The following is a 17,467-nucleotide window of genomic DNA, read 5'->3' on the forward strand; positions in this document are numbered from 1 at the left end:
CCGGCCTGTTGGCTCTAATGGCATCAATATGAGCCAACAGGCATGCAGACACAAAAACGAGCAGACAGGAACATCAGTAAAAGGCAGAGGTGTAAAACGTATGGCCAAGGGGCCATTTTTGGCCCTCAGAATGGTTATGTGTGGCCTACAACCATAACTCACAAATGGTAGAAGTGGTTGATACAGATATGAGATGTTTTTTGTTTTTTTTAAATTGGGTGAAATTCTCAGACAAATTAGGTCTAAATGAAACATCTTAGGCACAACGGGGAGAATCTGTCTCATCAAATATATTTCTTGCTTTTTCAGAATCTTTTAACAAAAATAAATAAATAATTTAAAAAAAGAAACTTTCCTTGTCTTAAAATGATCAACTTGATCATTTTGAACCATATGACAAGATAACTATGACAGTCTAATATTTGGATACTGTTATTTTTTCTAAACAACTCTCCAATCAAACATCAGTTTTTACCGTCCAATAAATAACTAAGTTAATAAAATTCAATATGTTTCATTAGTATTTGTTTAATTTTACATTATTAACTTCAATATATTTTGTAACTTCATTAACTTCCTTTGTGTTTTATTCTATTTTTTAAATTATGCGTAATTTCAAGCCTCTTTACCTCCAAAACACACTGAGAGACAACACCTTCAGGGACTTCAGGGAACTTCTGGCGCAGGTCGTGCAAAACCTGAATGTCAATCTGCTGGTTTCCCTGGGCCATTCGTATGTTGCCAGGTCAGGACCGCTTGTTCAGGTCAGCAGACTGGAGCATCAGCTGTGGCACAATCCCACCCTCATCCTGAACATCTCAACTACAAGACGGAGAGAAGAAAAGAAAAAGAACCAAATGGTAAATAAGCCATATTAAAACGCGGAAAATAAAATAAATAATAATAAAAAACATATATATATATATATATATATATTATGGGCGCAGCGTGTTTACAGGTCTACTTAAAGAAACCTTTGCATGAACAAACTGCTGAAGAGTTTTTCCATGAGCCTGTCCAAGAGGCCATCCATTTTATTAAGTCTTGGAGTTTATAAGAGCAGATTTCAGAGAGGCTTGATGAGAAGAGGCTGCATTCATGTCAGAGGGCCTCCTCCCCACAAAGCTCCTTAATAAAGGAGAAGCAGAGGGAGGAAACCACCTCTGACTGACTGTACAGGAAACCAGCCACTCCAACTCCTCTTAACATCATCATTTACTTATTAAAGAAACTAAGAGGACGAACGGTAGTCTGGTACGGACATATTTTTTTGATTTCAAGTTCAACAATAAAGCTGCTCTGCAAAACAATTGGTTTCCATCAAGGTCAGGGCAGGAAAATCTGAAGCAGGCAGCGCACGATTTAGGAGCGAGTCGGAAAAGGAGCAAACTCAGCAGAAAACCAGGAATGAGGAGGACCTCATGCTGCTGTGGCTGTGCAGGCAGGGAAAGGGTGAAATGTGTGACACTAAAGCCTCCTGTCTCCAGAGGAAGCTCAGTGGTGAACCGATCCGTGTGCTGCTGGTCACCAGCGGCTCAGAGAGCAATGCCGCCTGACCAGAGGCAAAGAGAAAGAAGCTGCTGATTCAGCCAGCTCATGTCAGTCTGCCACAGATGTGTTAAAACAAACAGCATGCACGCCAAATAAGTATTATTTAAATCATATTTCAATCACTTAATCTCTGGGGAGGAATTGGACCAGCAGCAATACATCACTATACTGATACTTTTTCTAGGCTTAAATTCAGAAGCAATAACTAGAAAAGATTTTCAGAGACACAAAGGAAACAATTGTTTAGTGATGCACCAGGAGATTGTTGTGGAGAACGAGACTGGGCCATTTTCACCTCGACCTGCTCTAAACTGTGACTGGTGAGGAAAAAAATAAATGTTAAAAAAATTAGATTGGAAAAAAAAACAATCAGTAAAAATACAATTTCTAATTAGGGATGCACCGATCCACTTTTCTCATTTCCAATTCCGATATCTGAGGTTTAGTATCGGCTGATACAGAAAAACAAGTAAGCCGACTTAAAACGTTTATTTATTTTTTTTTAAACAGACATAAATATACTGAATTACAATTTTATTTTGATAACTTTGCACCAGTACAGCACACTTAAATACACCAAAGACTTCACCAGCTTGGTCAAACACCTAAAAACAACCATAATTTGTTCAGTTAGTGCAGTGGTTCCCAAAGATTTTCTTCTGGGCCCCCATATGGATTACAATAAAATCCCCCCCCCAAAAAAAAATAAAAATAAAAAAATAAAAATCAACTGGGCACACACATCGTTCAACCAGACATAAACCTATACACATATTTTGTCTTCAAACTCCACTGAAGTTTATTTCACACTTCAGGTTGCAACAAAACAAACTACAAACCATCTTGACAGTGAAACACTTTCGTGTAGCCGTTTGTTTTTTTTTTTTCATTCATGCATGTAGCGCCCCCCTGCAATGGCACTGCGCCCCCATAGGGGGCATGCCTCACACTTTGGGAACCACTTAGTGTAACAAATTACACTGGCTGTGTAACTTATTTTCCAAAGTTAATGGAAAATAAATAATAACGAAACCGACTAAAACAATAGGTTAACTACCTTGGTCAAACATGTAAAAATAAACTGCAACAAACCTTTCAAATGGTTCCGAAAGTGGAATTAGGAATTCTAAATATAATTTAAAATAAATGATAAAGCTCAGAGCACAAAGCATAGAATTAGACAAAATAGATCTATCCGTATGGATTGGGCACATTGTCACCGATGTCTGAATTTTTTTCAATATCTGGACTGCTCCAGATATTAATATCAAATCGGTGCATCACTATACTTAAGTGCTGCCATGTCATTCTTCTTTAAATCTTCTTCCCATAGCCACAACTTCCACAAAGTTATTTTCAGTATCAACTTGTACCTTACAACCTTCTTACATTGGTAATGGAGCAACTTGACCCAGAGCTGACTTGTGCAGATTACACGAAGGCAGGGCATTGCTACAACGTTTCTAGTTTGATCATTTTAAGCTTTCAAACTCTCCATTTGTTTGATGGAACATGCTAGCTTAGGAAATCCTTTTAGAAGTCTCCAAGTGAAGGTAATGGTCTAAATTATCTAGAAGACCACATTGAGACTAATGTTCATAATCAGTTCTGGTCATATTAGTTGCAGATATAAAATCCAGCTCCAAACTTTTTGTCTTCATTTCAAATATTTAAAATCTAAAGCTTCAAAGTTAAAGAAGAGTTGGTGAAAACCGAAGTTCAGCAATGGAACCTTCATGGAAACAGAGCAGAGTGAGCTTTGCTGCTCTCAGGAAATAAACTGTACGCATATCTGAAAGCCAGCCCAAACAACCACAACTTTTTAAGACTGTACAGTTTCGCAGCGCTGCACCAGTTATGCCTCAATTTCTTCACAGATCCTATTAGAAAATCCCAACTCGGGGAGGGGGATGATCTGGCTGCATGACGCAGAATTAAATTCACTTCTTCAACCCCACAGGGTTAACCGATGAGAACCACAGAAGCCTGATATGGAGCAGAGCTGTCTTCAAGCACTTCAAGTGCATGATGGCCATGTTTTCTGTCTTGTCACACTTTTTCTCCTAACCGCAAGCTTTCAAAACAGCCTCCTGTGGGAGGTTCAAACATGCCAATCAAAACATTGTGACACACGAAGCTCTTCCTGTTTCCGTTGTATTCTGATTGGCGCTACATGAAGAGAGAAAAACCACAAAGACACTCCAGCACAGGCTTCAGCTGCGGAACGTCTAGGAATTTTACTGAGAGAAAATCCAGGAGGATATTAAAGCTGAAGATTGAACTGAAAGGAAAGTCAGAAGTGTGCCTCCAATCACACCCGCTTCCAGTTTTCATCTAAGCATCTGTTATCTGCGAGGAAGTGTCACAACTGAAAAGTTGTGAATCGGCTCTGAAAAATATCCGACTGATCGAGCTGATAGTGGGAGGAGCCACAGCTCAGCTGCTGTCAAAGAAGAAGAGCAGGAAGGAGACGGCTGAAGGAGCTGAGGCTGGGCCCACATTCATGTTTCAGCTAGGAAAAAACAACAGGAGCTGCATGTTTCATTCAGCGAGACGGAAAAGAAAACACACACTCATACCCAGAGCCTGTACCTAACTAAGTGGGCCATAAAGCCATGCCCTCCACAGGGATTACACTGTTTATGAGAGTTTCTCCGGCTTGTTACTTCTGAATGAATTTCCAGACGACTCAAAGTGAAATAAATTCTGCAATAATAACAATAACAATAATAATAATTATCAAGTGCTCTGAGTTAAAAGTTTCACACTGAATTTAAATAGGAACAAGCTCCTTTTGGAAAAAAACAAAAAACAAAAAATACATGTGTCATGCTGTTATTTACAAGCGTTCTGTCATTACAGGCACGTTACGCCTAGTTCACACAGCAAGACTTTTATGCCAATTCTTCCCCCTTCCGACAATCTTAATGACGCCCCGATTGTCAGGAAGGCTCTTAAGTTAATCGCATGAGATCTTCCTGCTGTGTGTCGTGTGTTAAAAGTCCGCTCCCATCTAAAATAAGGAATATTCATGTTAGATTATCTTGTCCCCGATATCAGAGTAATGGATGTTCCTCGAGGAGAAACGGGAGCGCAGCCTGTTGAATGTGACATTTAGCCAATCAGAAAGAGAAGTGAGAGAAACGCTGAGAGGAATCTAAAAAACACAAGAATGAACGACTGTCATGGCGCACCAGAAAGGAGGATGTCGGAAACATCGCTTTAAATTGTTTTGGTTTTTTTCTCTTAAATATAGTCCACGAAATATCACCAAAGCTTCTTCCCAGTCGGCCATGATTGTTTACTCTGAACTGTTAGGGAAATCTCACCAATTCTATCGAAAGCATTCAAACATCTGAATGTTTGAATGAAATCTGTGTGTGGTGTGTTGCTCCTGCTGTGTATCTCAACACCACCCACTGTAAGATCAAACCTGTTGTACCCAAGACTGTTTATCTTCAGGTGTGTAGTCTCACAGGTTTTGGAAAATCTTGCCGTGTGACTCAGGCATAACTCGTTTTATCAGGCTACATAGGAACCAGGCTAATACAAGATTATACTCACTCATTCAAAGAGAGCAGCTGATACGTTAGCATAACAGCGGTGCTGCTAACATCACCATTTGGACAATCATTGTAGAGATATTGGCCAGAATTGAAGGATTTTTAGACCATTCATTCATTAAGGATGTTCTTTTAAGAGAGTTTGTCTCTAGCACATAACAGGAACATGTCACAGCAAAGTTGCTCTGTTGTTTCCTTTTGAATGTTCAACCTCCAAGAATTATGGGACATGTTGACAATCTGGGATTTAGATTCTGTCGGAAATACATGGAGACTGATGTTTATTGTTGCTAATGCTAGCTATGCCGATCTCAAATGTAAGATGCTTCAAACTCCACAGTTCTGTCATTTGGTTTTGAAATGATGATAAAGCAGTGGTTCAAAACATCTTGTGTGATTTGAATGCTGTTCTCACATTTTTAGTGGATTATTAAATTCAGCAAAATAAATTAGGCTTCGTTCACACAGCATATGATTGCGACCCATATCAGACAATCTGAATGATCCAATTCCGATTTTTTCACCCCTCTATGCCACTTCCATATGTAGAAATAATTCAGGTACGTATACTAAGTGTCTGCAGTCTGAACGGTCAGGACGCATTTTATTTAACGTTTATGTGATTGATGCGAGACATGCATCATAATCCTGCACCAGAAGATGCCAGACATGGTGAATCCAGACGTAAGCCATGGTTGGTTGAAAATGTCTAATTATGAACTTATGAAAGAAGTCTGTATTACTGAAGCGCATCACATCACAATCCCACCACTCTTAGCTACCACTCCACATCCAAACAGGCTTCTCTACAGAAGCTGCAGTCCAGGCTCTACAAAAAGGCCGTAATTACTTGTACTTTCTTTTCATTAACGTCCTTTGTGTTATGATTTTGTGAGGATACTGTCAATTGTCATTGCTGAATAAATGTTAAAATTGGTCACTAAACGGCTCCATCCAAACTTTCCATCAGATGTCTACGTTCTTCTTTTGTCGCTTTGGGTTCGTAAACTGTTCACCATCTAATTGGGGTTGTACAACTACGGAAAAATAATAAGTAAAAAAAATGGAATTGAGCATCATCACCTGCTGTGTGAATGTAGCCTTAGTATTTGCAGGTCACAACTTTACAAAAAGCAGAGAACAGGAAGATCCGTAAATCCTGAGTGCATCTCTAGTTTATATTTTTTTATTCTTCATTTTTATTGAAATCAGAAAAAGTCCCACCGAGATCAGAAACCTATTTTTCAAAGGAGTCCTGACTGGCTGTGAAGCCCCCATATATCTTAAATAGCAAATGAAAATGGGGACAAAGTCGACCACTCCAAGATCAAACAAGATTTATTTCGGATTTGTCAGAAACAAAGTCCAAGATGGAAACCAACATATTCTTTCAGAAAACACAAGTCAACATGTTAAGGGTGACCCTTTGTTTCAACAGCAAATCTTTCAACTTTAAACTGTCCAACCTGCAGAGCAGTGGGAAAGATTTACTCGTTGACAACTGACCCAATTACAGGTCAGAAATGTGGATAAATTGGTTTATTTGAGGTTTCCCAACCTCAAAAAAACTCTTTCATACACACACACCTCTTCACTGTAAGTAATTATAGGCTTGCCTGGTGCTGAAATGCAGGAGCCAACTGAAGCTGGCAGATTAGGCCCTGCTGTCCCTGAGGGCTGCGGTGGAGCAGGGCCTGAGGAGGCGCTGCACAGCCAGCTCTGATAAGAGACAAAGCTTCCTTTTGCTCAGGTTTTATTCCCAGAGCCAAGGCGCTGACCCACAGCTCCACTCACAACGCCTGCCATCCACCATCAATGAACTCATTCACTCCCGAGTAAACACTTCTGAAGACGACCAGAGAAATTGAATCTTTAATAGGTAGGGAACACAAACCTTTGGAAAGGAATATTGACTTTAAACCTGGTATTAGACTTGTGAGCTGTCTTCTACAGAACATACTGATGTAAACAAAGAAGTTACACATCAATGGAAAAGAAAAAAATAAATAAATGTCACGCCTCTGTATCTGCAGCATGTGCGGACTGGAACAGTTGACTGGGACCGAATTATAAACAAACAAAAAAAAACTTTCCTAAATGCTGCATGTCAAGTAGAAAAAGAACCAGCATCAATTAAAACATTACCTACAGTGTAAACAGTGAGCATCTCATCTGCTTTCCCTGCAGCAACCCAGCAGCTAAGACCTGCTGACTAAGTGCTGTGGTTTAGGCCAGGAAAGTTTGAAACAAACAAAGAGACAAATTGGCAGAGGATGCAGCTGGGCTTGCAGCCACTCGTGTATCGTTAGGAATCAGAGCGCTCGTCTGGGTCTGATGTTTCAAACAAGCGCGAGTGTAGAAGTCAACATCAACGTAACTGCAACGTACAGAGCCAGCTACTGCATGAGCCTGGAATTAAGATTTTGCACAAGTTTTAATGCATCTTTCACAAGAATATAGAAAGTGTGGCAGAAACCTTCAAGAAGTCATCACAACATGGCTCCTCCATTAACCCTTTAATAACGTTTTTACCAGCGTTTCACTGAGAAGATGCTCCTATAATGAGCTCAGCAGATACACCAGGTGTTTGCTTATTGCTGCTGGTAGTCTGAAGGAGCAGAGTGGGGGAGTTAAGTGAGGGCTGCTCTGAGAGGCAGAAGTTTGGAAACTGTAGGAAGGTGCTATGTCCACCCAGGCGTTTTACACAGAGATTAAAGGATTCATAAAACAGGCATGAATCAAAGCAACACTCCAGGTACGTTTTTAATGAGGGAATAATGTTGTAACCTGATGTAAAGCTCAAAGAATACTGCCCCATTTAAAATTAATTTTGCTACATTTTAAATTGATTCTTAATAGTAATAAATGGGAATTGGGATTCTTATACAAATCGATTTTTTTTGGCATACCCCGCCCGAATACAGATGCAAATCTTTAAAATGCATCCTTTTCCTCCCACCAATAATGCAATATAAAATGCGCTGATGTTGGTGATCGTATATGAAAAAATGTGGAAAAGAGTCAGGGAGTGTGATTATGTTTGTCTCCAGTAAATAACAGCCTCAGTGACAGTAAGAGAGAAGTCAGCATAACTCAGCCCAAGGATCAAAGCCCCAAGTTTGTCATGCTCGCGGTTTGAGTTGTGCAAACATGCTTCACGTATAATGGTCCCTTCACTGACAAGCAGAAAATTACTCCAACCCTTTTTCATTCCACCAAGCAGTTTGTTTCTGGTAAGAAAGTATTTCTTTTAAAAGATGATACAACTATTAAAAAAAAAAAGTAGAATCATTCAGATTTTAATTTAAAAATTCTGCGTCAAAAATTATTTATATAGTCTTCGATGTTTAATTAATCAAACCCTTTATAAATGCTAACCAGTTTGATTTTTTCAGGCTTCCTCTGGTGTTGACCCTTTTATTACTGATGAACTTCAGGCGTTTGAGTGGAAGGCCTCACTGCCATCACTCTAATATTTAGCTCTTTGCTGATTATCAGATTGAAGTCATGACTCTAACTGGGATCCTCCTAAACATTAATATTACTTCTAGAAGAAACATGTTGATAAAACTAAAAGCCTACTTTAAACTGAAATCTGCCAGGGTGAATAATTTGGAGCTTAGCTGCAAATGTACATTTTTTTTCTTTTTAAGAATGCAAGCAGAGGCAACCTTTTTGCTACATTTAGTTCTGACTGAATGACTGAGGAAGCACAAACAATAGCTTGTCCCTTAGAACACAGGAATGCTTGGAAACCTCACTCAGCAGACTTGTCTTAACAAAAGCACTTCTGAAAGATGTGAGCCACAGAATCAAAGTGATTTCCCACCATCTTAATGTCAGATGTCTCAGCAAATGGCAGGATAAAACTCAACTTCCTTCAATGAACATGCTGTGCCTCTTTAAAATAAAGTCTTAAACAATCAGAATATTTAGAGTAACTAGAAGAACTATTTTTAACATCATAGAGGAATATAAATGATTTGATCTTCAGTGAAGGACTCCTCTCTGATTTGTTTGAGAAGACATTCCCCAAGCAGTCAGAGCTTACCGAGCAGCTGAGGCTGTTTTGTTCAAAGGCATTGCTGGCAGGAAAGCAACAAACAAAACATTATGTGCAGAGCCCTAACTGTGCTAAACTCTGGGCCTCCCACAACCCGCAGAACCGACTGCCTGCTATGCTTTTAGCTGCCCACCATTTAAACACAGGGGGACCAGAGCGATTGTGTGGAAGCATGTGTGTATGCTTGGTGGGGGAGTGAATAAGTGTGTGTGGGTGTGTGTGTGAAGGAAATCAAAAATTCTTCAGTGCCGCAGCCAGCAGATGGTGGTTGATTGGAAGCAGGCAAAAGCAGCAGCTCTCCAGGTTGACCAGCCCCTCCCACGGCACTGTGGGAAAACTGGCAGGTTTTTGGAAACACGGCTCACTCCAGGCCTCTCTGCATCATGAGCGCAGTTTATCCAACACTTTGTTTTTCGGTGTAAATTGTTTTCTACTAACGGAAACGATCTGCCGTGGCTGCGGCGGGAAGGTTGTTCCTTTGAGAAAAAGAGGTTGAAGTTGTGGGACACTTGCTGCAGTGTGAACATGTTCCTGGCTCAGTTCACCGTGACCTCCCTCCGACTTGCTCTGCCCTTCTCTATACTTTATTCTTTCCTCCTTTTGAAAACAGATCTTCAGGGCGCAACACAAAACAAGATTGTTTAGTTCATCCGGCAGCTTCTGAGATTTCTGGAGAATCTGAGAGCATTAAATATAACGCACTCTGGTCTTCATCCCTGCTGGCAGCTCAAATAATGCTTTAAAACAGATCTTCAGAAAAAAAAAAGTAAACGCCAATCTCTAACCTCTAATGAAAGATTTGCAAAGTCCAACACATTAGACATCAGACTTTATCTCCATCACTTGAACACTTTAAACAACTGAATACACATTAAGATATAATACAGTGTTCCAATTTCACATATCTGACTACTAAATAAAATAGATAAAAAAAAAAGTATGTTTAGAGATGTTAATTATGTTATTATTATTATTTTTTTGCTAGTTTTAGTGATCTTAATATCAGCCTTCTTAGATAACACCAGCTAGCAAAGAATCGGAAAAATGTAATAGAAAATATTCTTTTAGGGTGTTTTCACACCTGATGGTCTGTAAACTCTGTTTGATGGAGGACCAAAGTTGAAACATTTGTTCCATTTTCAGCTGCTGTGGTTCACTTTCACACTGCACTGTCAAACAATCCAAACTAATTGAAAATCTGTTCTCTCCTTCACCTGTGGGGGCACTGCACCAAGAACTACAGAAGGAAACAACACGAAAACCTCTGAAGAAGACCCTGAGCGCAACTTCAGTCTTCAAGAAATGTAAAAATATTGTTAGATGTTAAGGCAGTAGGATTTCTCTTGTATCTATAGTAAAAGATCATGAGGCATTTCTCCCAATAGCGCTAGACTGGCCCATTTGTTTGATTGTATTTACCCAGAATGCCTTGCGCTGTAGTCAACATCCTGCTTTTGGAGCGGTCTCCAGTTTGCCTGGCCTTCACATATGCATTCGAGCCGCATTAGAATTTGCTTTAACTGACCCGAGACCAAGGTTTGTAGGTTAGAACACAGTTTGTTTTTTAGTCCGCATCAGAGTTCCATTATTTATTCACACATCACCAAACAAACTGGACTGTTGAGGCAAACGGACTAGAGTTTAATTAAAGTGGACTAAGCAGGGCTGGTGAGAATGCAGCCTTATATTTAATTTCATATGACACTTCAAATCTCCACTGGACAACCTGTAGTGCTACAGTTGGACTGTCGGCCAAAACGAACAGGAAAGAAATGGAGGAATGGATATGTTACTGGCTCAGGCTTAATCATCTTCAGGTTTTCTCAACTATTTTTAATCATAACTTCAAGACAAAATATCCATCCATCCTTATCTGTTTGTCCTTGTGAAACAGATAACAATGTCAATGTCCATGTCTGCATAAACAGGCTTATCTTCACACAGCCGTTTCTCACAGTAAAGAAGAGCCACAGATATTGCACACAGCTGAAACTAAATGAAATGAGAAAGCCTAGTTTGCATTTGAGCAAATCAAGGCCCCTTCAAAGGAGTGTGTGATTTAAACTGACAGGCATAAAGAGCAAGATTCAGCAAAAATAGAATCGAATGAGATGAAATATCTGCTAAATTCCACTCAAATCAAATATCAATCTGGATAAATGCAGTAATAACTTTGGAATACTGTTATATGTATAAGATTGGATGCCCAGATTAGGATTTTTACCTCATAGGTACCGATCCAAAATATTTAAGAATATGCATTCGCTGATGCCAAATCCCCATCCAGAGCTTAATCAAAATGAATGCCATATGTAAGCAGTAAAATACAACGCTGTATTTCATAAGTATAACATGGTCTACGTTAGTGTTCTGATTGCATTCCACTCAACTTTCTCACCAACAGTCTTAGTTTTTCCTGACAGTGTTGGATATTTGTCCCAACTGGAGTTTCTGCAGAACAGCTTAATATGCGGCTCCATCACAGGTTGATGAAGTAGCCTCAAGTGTTGTCAAGTTTTCACCTGGATGTGAATAGTCTATTTATTTGTTTCTAAACACTCACCCAATCCCAAAATCCATGTGTTTGGAACTTCAGATGTGGGAAGTGCATCTTCAATAGAACATCATGATACAGTTATTGCACAATTTGTGTCCGTGAAGTCAAGATTTAAACAAATGGCGCTAGCTTATGTTATCTGGGAAGTTTTCTACTTCACTGTTGGCGATACAGGAGTTTTACTGACCATCTTAAGTTGCTGTTAGACATTAGCGTTGTAGCATTAGCATTCTGCATTAGCGCAGCAAGCATGTGTCATTCTTTGGGATTTCTTGTCCATCTGCCTTAAAAAACAATGGACACTTTCTTTTCTGTGTATGACATTGCATTTGTGCCACCAACCTGACCGCGCAGTGAGATCAATGTGAGCACATATACTGTACATCTCCCACATGCTCACTCAATACGTGTTCTGGCTCGCGCTAGGAAGTTGACGTAAATAAGTCACACCACCAGCCAATCACAGACGGGTCTTCTTCATCCAAAGTATTCCTCAAAAGAACAGCATTCACATGTATAAATAACCAACAACTAGCAAATCAAAATACTTCAACGTTGCAGACATCAAACAATAATCGACAACATTTGGAAGAAAGCATTATACAACAAATGGTCGAATTTTGAACCGTAAAAAATATCTATTACACTTATATCAAATACACTTATTCATTGTTGTCAATTTTATTTCATATTTCTTAATATTTGTTTTAGTTATAAATTTAATTAGCAATAAATCACTTGTAGATTAATTGATTTGGACTTAGCTGAAACTTTTAAATCCCTTTCAGGTATTTAAGCATCAGAGTTTAAAATTATTTGCCAGGCTTCAGTCAGTTGTTCCCACTAGTCTGCATCATGGGCAAAATGCCTCATACAGTGCAAGTAAATTAAACTGCAATTAGCTAAATTAGTACAAGGCATTCAGGCTTTGTATGGTAGAAGCATAATTGGTGACATTTGTTGATTAAAGCAGGTATGAAATGTGTTGGAAGGTAAAGTGGTTGAAAGAAGATGAAGCCATTAAGCAACATGTTGTATTTGTTTGCACTGAGCCCAAAGCAGAAAGGTATTTTTGATAGACTACATGTATTACCACTTTAACAACGTCTAATTGATGCATTTACTTTTACTTCCCTTTACTTTCAAAGACTGTCTGAGGCTTAAAACTGGGAGTTTGTCTTAAGAACTATTTGCATTAGAAGTGTTTTGATAAATAAATCAGGCTAAAGAAACGCATTTACCAAAAGGTGTAGTGTTTAACTAGACTGCAAACAATCCACCTTCTGCACAAAAAAAAACTTCTGGCCGCCCCCACCCTTCCACATTTTATTTTCCTTAGATGTTTTTGTCAGGAGCAAAACTTGAGCTTAAAATAGAAAGATCTCAGCATCAAACGCTTTATTCAAAACCACTAATCGTCTGCTTTGCTGCCTGCAAAAAAATCCGGACTGAAAAAACACGGAGCGAAGATTTTACAAAGTCAGAAATTAATAAGTTAAAAGTGCGTAGTGGTGGCGTTTTCAGCAGAGTCCTGTGCAGAGTTTTTCCTTACACTGTGGAAACATTAACTGCCGGGCGACAAGCCCTGACAGAGACTCATTGAGCATGCACCATATAATCTATAAACTCCATTTTCCAAATCTAATTTCAGGAAACATTTGCTACATGTAGGGGTTGCTTTCCATTCTGACGGCTTTCAACCGCCATTTCCAGACCACGCACTTTGTACAATGTTTTTTTTACATAAACAGGATCATTTGCTCAGAGGAAAACAAATGTTTTACACACCGCTGGGCGGCCATCATTACAGTAGTGCAGATTCTACCTCCATAAATCACAAGGGAGGTAAAGGTTAAAGCTGACAAATCCCTGCAGAGAACGTGGGAGAGTAGAGCTGCTAGATGAGGCTTCTATAGCACACATCCCAAAAAGGCACGAGTCAGCAACCGTTCCCTCACACTCTGGTGTTAACGCCACCACAGCACACGCTGGCCTGTCCAGCTGTGTTAGGAACAGCTGTATGGTAAAGGGAACACATTCCAGAGAAAAACAACAACAATAATGATGTACATCATGTTTGCTTTGGGTGCTTGAATTTACTACCAAGTCGGAAAAAAAAAAAAAAAAAACATCTGACAAAACAACCTTACCTTGGCATTCTGTCTGGGCCAAATAGGTTTGCTCTTTCAGAGCAGTTTTAAGTTAATAGGAAAAGTATGTTAAAGATGGTTGGTTAAGAGGAGGCTGAACCAGATGAAATGAGTCATAGTATTATTGTAGTTTAGCAGGGAAATAAAACCACTTCTGCTCTCATCTTATTCAACAAAACTATGTATGCCTTTACAGAGTTATCTTTAGAGCAGAAATAATCAAATTAATCATGATGAATTATTACTGAAAGAGTAATTAATTGTTAGATTTAAGAAAAATTGTAATTTATAGAAAAAACACTCAGAGTGATAGATAAATCAAAACTATCCAAAAATATACATTATGCCTCTGAGATAAAAACACCCTTCCTTATCTGTAAATACATTCTGCACAGAACTCCTCCAGTGGCATAGTTTTAGCCATATACATGGAGTAAGTGAAGTCATGCTGTTGCTGCAGTTTAGAAATTAAAATGTTTGTTTTCTTTTTTTTTTACTGACTTGTTTATTTGTATCTTTTGAAGAATTACTAATGTGCATAAGAGGCTTAAGCAATTAGAAAAAATCTGCAGAATGTGCTAATTTTTTGTCCAATTAATCCTCAGAATAATCGATTACTAAAACAATCATTAGTTGCAGCCCTAGTTAGCTTAAATCACAAAAAAATTCAAAAACAAGCTAACAGCTTTTTTCTATCCTCACAAATATAAAATCATTTGGCTGTGTTTTTACTTCTGCTCCTCTCTCCCCTCCTGCCATTTTAAATGTCTCCCATGCAGAATGCAGAAGAAGCTGCCAGAATGGAAACAAACTGGGAGCACCGATTAGCAGGAGGGCTGCACACAACACAGTCATATCAAGTAAAGATAAACCAACCAACAGAAAAACAAAAACAAAAGACAATTTAGATTAAAATTGTCTTTTCCACCTTTAAAGGTGGAAAACAACAGATGGGTTGCTTTTTGTATGGTAAAACGGTACTGAAAATAACATTAAGAAGTGTTAGTGACCATTATGGAAGCATGTAGTTTCAATCCAGTAAAATAATTAATTGGAAAATACATCATTTTACAGTGTAAACAACGTTCCAGTCCATATAAATACATTATGCAGCAGCCAAGTTCAGTTTTTGGTAATTGTCCCATCAACCCGAGTCAGCAGGGCAGGCTTTTATGGGTTCTGACTAATTCTGCTCTAATTCTCAGCCTTGTTTTGGACCCTCCGTTTAGTAACCTTTGCTCGTTCTATTATTAGCCACAGTAGCCACTAATTCTTTACTAATAAACTGAGTGGAGTAACAGAGAAGGGGTGGAGTGGTCATAGTTTCAGTGTTTCATGCTAGGGTTGCACCAATTGTAGTTTTCTGGCTGAACCCAGTTCTTTGAAAAGCCTGATTTGCCTTTGCAGAGGTAGATAAAATTGTTGGACAAGGTCAATTTATTGGTGCACCACCTACTTCACACCAGTCTTTAGCAATCTGCCAGCCATTGTAAGTTGCTAAGATGTTAGCTTATGCTGTCCTGCATGTTTGCACTACAGGAGAATTACTGACCGTTTCAAATCCAGGGTTACTCTGCTTTATAACCTTGGTGTTAAACTCCCAGAAGAAGTATATGTCTGTTATATTTGTAACTGTTTACATCCACCGCCAGGAGTTTTTATTGAACAAACTTAATGACATGTGATTTTTATTCCTTATCTTATTTAATGAAAACAGCTTTTCAAAATTGTGTGGTTTTCTTTTTTTACATTAGCAGAATATCACCAAAGGTTTGGCCCATTTTCGAAAAGTTTCATCTGGTTACATTTGATGGTAAAATAGTTCTACTTTTTAATAGCTTTTAATACATTCTAAAACATTAACATGAATGAATTCTACGTGAATAACTAATGTTCGCTTCAGTTCAAGAACTACTGAAAGTAATTCTTTCAGTGAAAGTGTAGCCAGTCAGTGCAATAATAATAAAGTTGCAAAATATTTTGCAGAACTAATTAGCATTAGCTTGTATAGCCAACTGCTTTTAATAATTTAGCCACTAAAATCCCAAATTAATGGTGACGTGTGTAACTGGTGTAACAACTGGTCAGAGTGTACTGCGGTATTTCCATATCTGCTCTTCCTCTGGCAGGCAGAATAATGTGAAGCATGTGGCTGAGCACTGAAAAGAGATGAAGATGCAGATAAAGGTGTGCTGTGTTAGCTAAGAAGGTGGACACTAAGATCACCAACGGCCCTGGAAGTTGTTTGATAAAAATAGTTAAATCTGCAGTTTTTTATTTTATTTGTTTCTTAGCCCAGTAAAATAAAGATGTGTAACAAACTCATCTTATCTGGTAGAATAATCGTATACTGACAATTTTAGAAAATCAACTGAGTAATTTAAGGTGTTTTTAATAAAATCCTTGATGGCACATTTATTTTCTTTACACCAGTAATTAAAAAACAAAACTTAACCATCAAGTTTACTTTAGTTGATCTGAATGTCTACAAACGTTTCAATGGTATTCTAGGACTTCCTGTTCCTCTTGAGTGCACATGTAGCTTCTTTCGGATCATGATTTTAATCTGCAATTTATGTATGTTCTTTACGCCTTGCGGTTAAGTCAAAGGACCCGACACAGAGTGGGGGAGTTAAAGGCTGTTACACCACAGTATGCAGGTCCAGAGCAGTAATGGCCGTAGTATTGCAGAGTCGTGGAACAAGGCGACGTACCGGTTGAACATAAAGCAAACAGAGGAGCAACAACATGTTCCTATAAAGTTAGGAACAGCCAACGTGCACGGTGAGCAGGATGGCAATGGAAGTGATACAATCTTTGAAGCTCTATGTTGAAAAAACACAGCAATTTACATTAGGGGTGTAACAATGTATCGGCGCAAATTTTCTTAATTTTGAGCGATCAGTAATCGACCGATACTTGCATGTGAAACCAATCTTATCCACCGATCTTATCTGCCTTAGCAAAGATCAGAGCTCCTCTTCTGCTCTCCTGGAACAGGCTGGCCCACCGGGTCATGTCTGCACATTCACAGTTAACAATAGTCACCCCATTGTTGCCAACTTAGCAGCTTTCTTGATATATCTAGCAACATTTCAGACAAAGAAAAAAAATGGTATCGACCAAAATCGGAATCGACAGCTCAGGTTTTTTAAAAGATCGGTAATCGACCAGAAAACTGCGATCGGTGCACTCCTACATTGCATCTTGAGATCTACATGTCTCCATATAAATCAGTCATCTACATGCAAGCCAGTTGTTTTGCAAAAAAAAAAAAAAAAGTCTTTTTTTCTTACCATCACAAACGCAAACAGCTAGCGCTTGATGGGGCTTCAACCAGGACCATGTGCCGTGTCTGTTAAGTGTGGTGGAGGACTTGTGATACAAAAACCCCCAGAAGCCTTGTTACAGTGCATGGCATCAATCAATAACTCTTTGGAATACAAAGGCATTTTGAATAAAAATGTGGTTTATGGGTTTTTCAAGAGGATAGTGATTTAAAACACAAGTAAATCCCACAATAACAGGTTTACCACATTCAGATCTATGTTTTGTAGACATCTCAGTCCTAAATCTGACAGAA

At 38.8% G+C, this 17,467-nt stretch overlaps 1 protein-coding gene across 2 annotated transcripts in view; it reads right to left on the reverse strand.

The window, feature by feature from the left end:
• The window catches only part of tab2 (TGF-beta activated kinase 1 (MAP3K7) binding protein 2), a 50,629-nt gene that overhangs the window by 11,951 nt on the left and 21,211 nt on the right, over window positions 1–17,467 (reverse strand). For both annotated transcript variants that reach the window (XM_028039391.1, XM_028039390.1), the window contains exon 2: window positions 630–822. In XM_028039391.1, coding sequence (XP_027895192.1) covers window positions 630–731 — 102 coding nt within the window. In that variant the 5' untranslated portion in view covers window positions 732–822. The remainder of the gene's footprint in view (window positions 1–629; window positions 823–17,467) is intronic.

Source organism: Xiphophorus couchianus, chromosome 15, assembly GCF_001444195.1.
Source record: "Xiphophorus couchianus chromosome 15, X_couchianus-1.0, whole genome shotgun sequence".
Classification (NCBI taxonomy): Eukaryota; Metazoa; Chordata; class Actinopteri; order Cyprinodontiformes; family Poeciliidae; genus Xiphophorus; species Xiphophorus couchianus.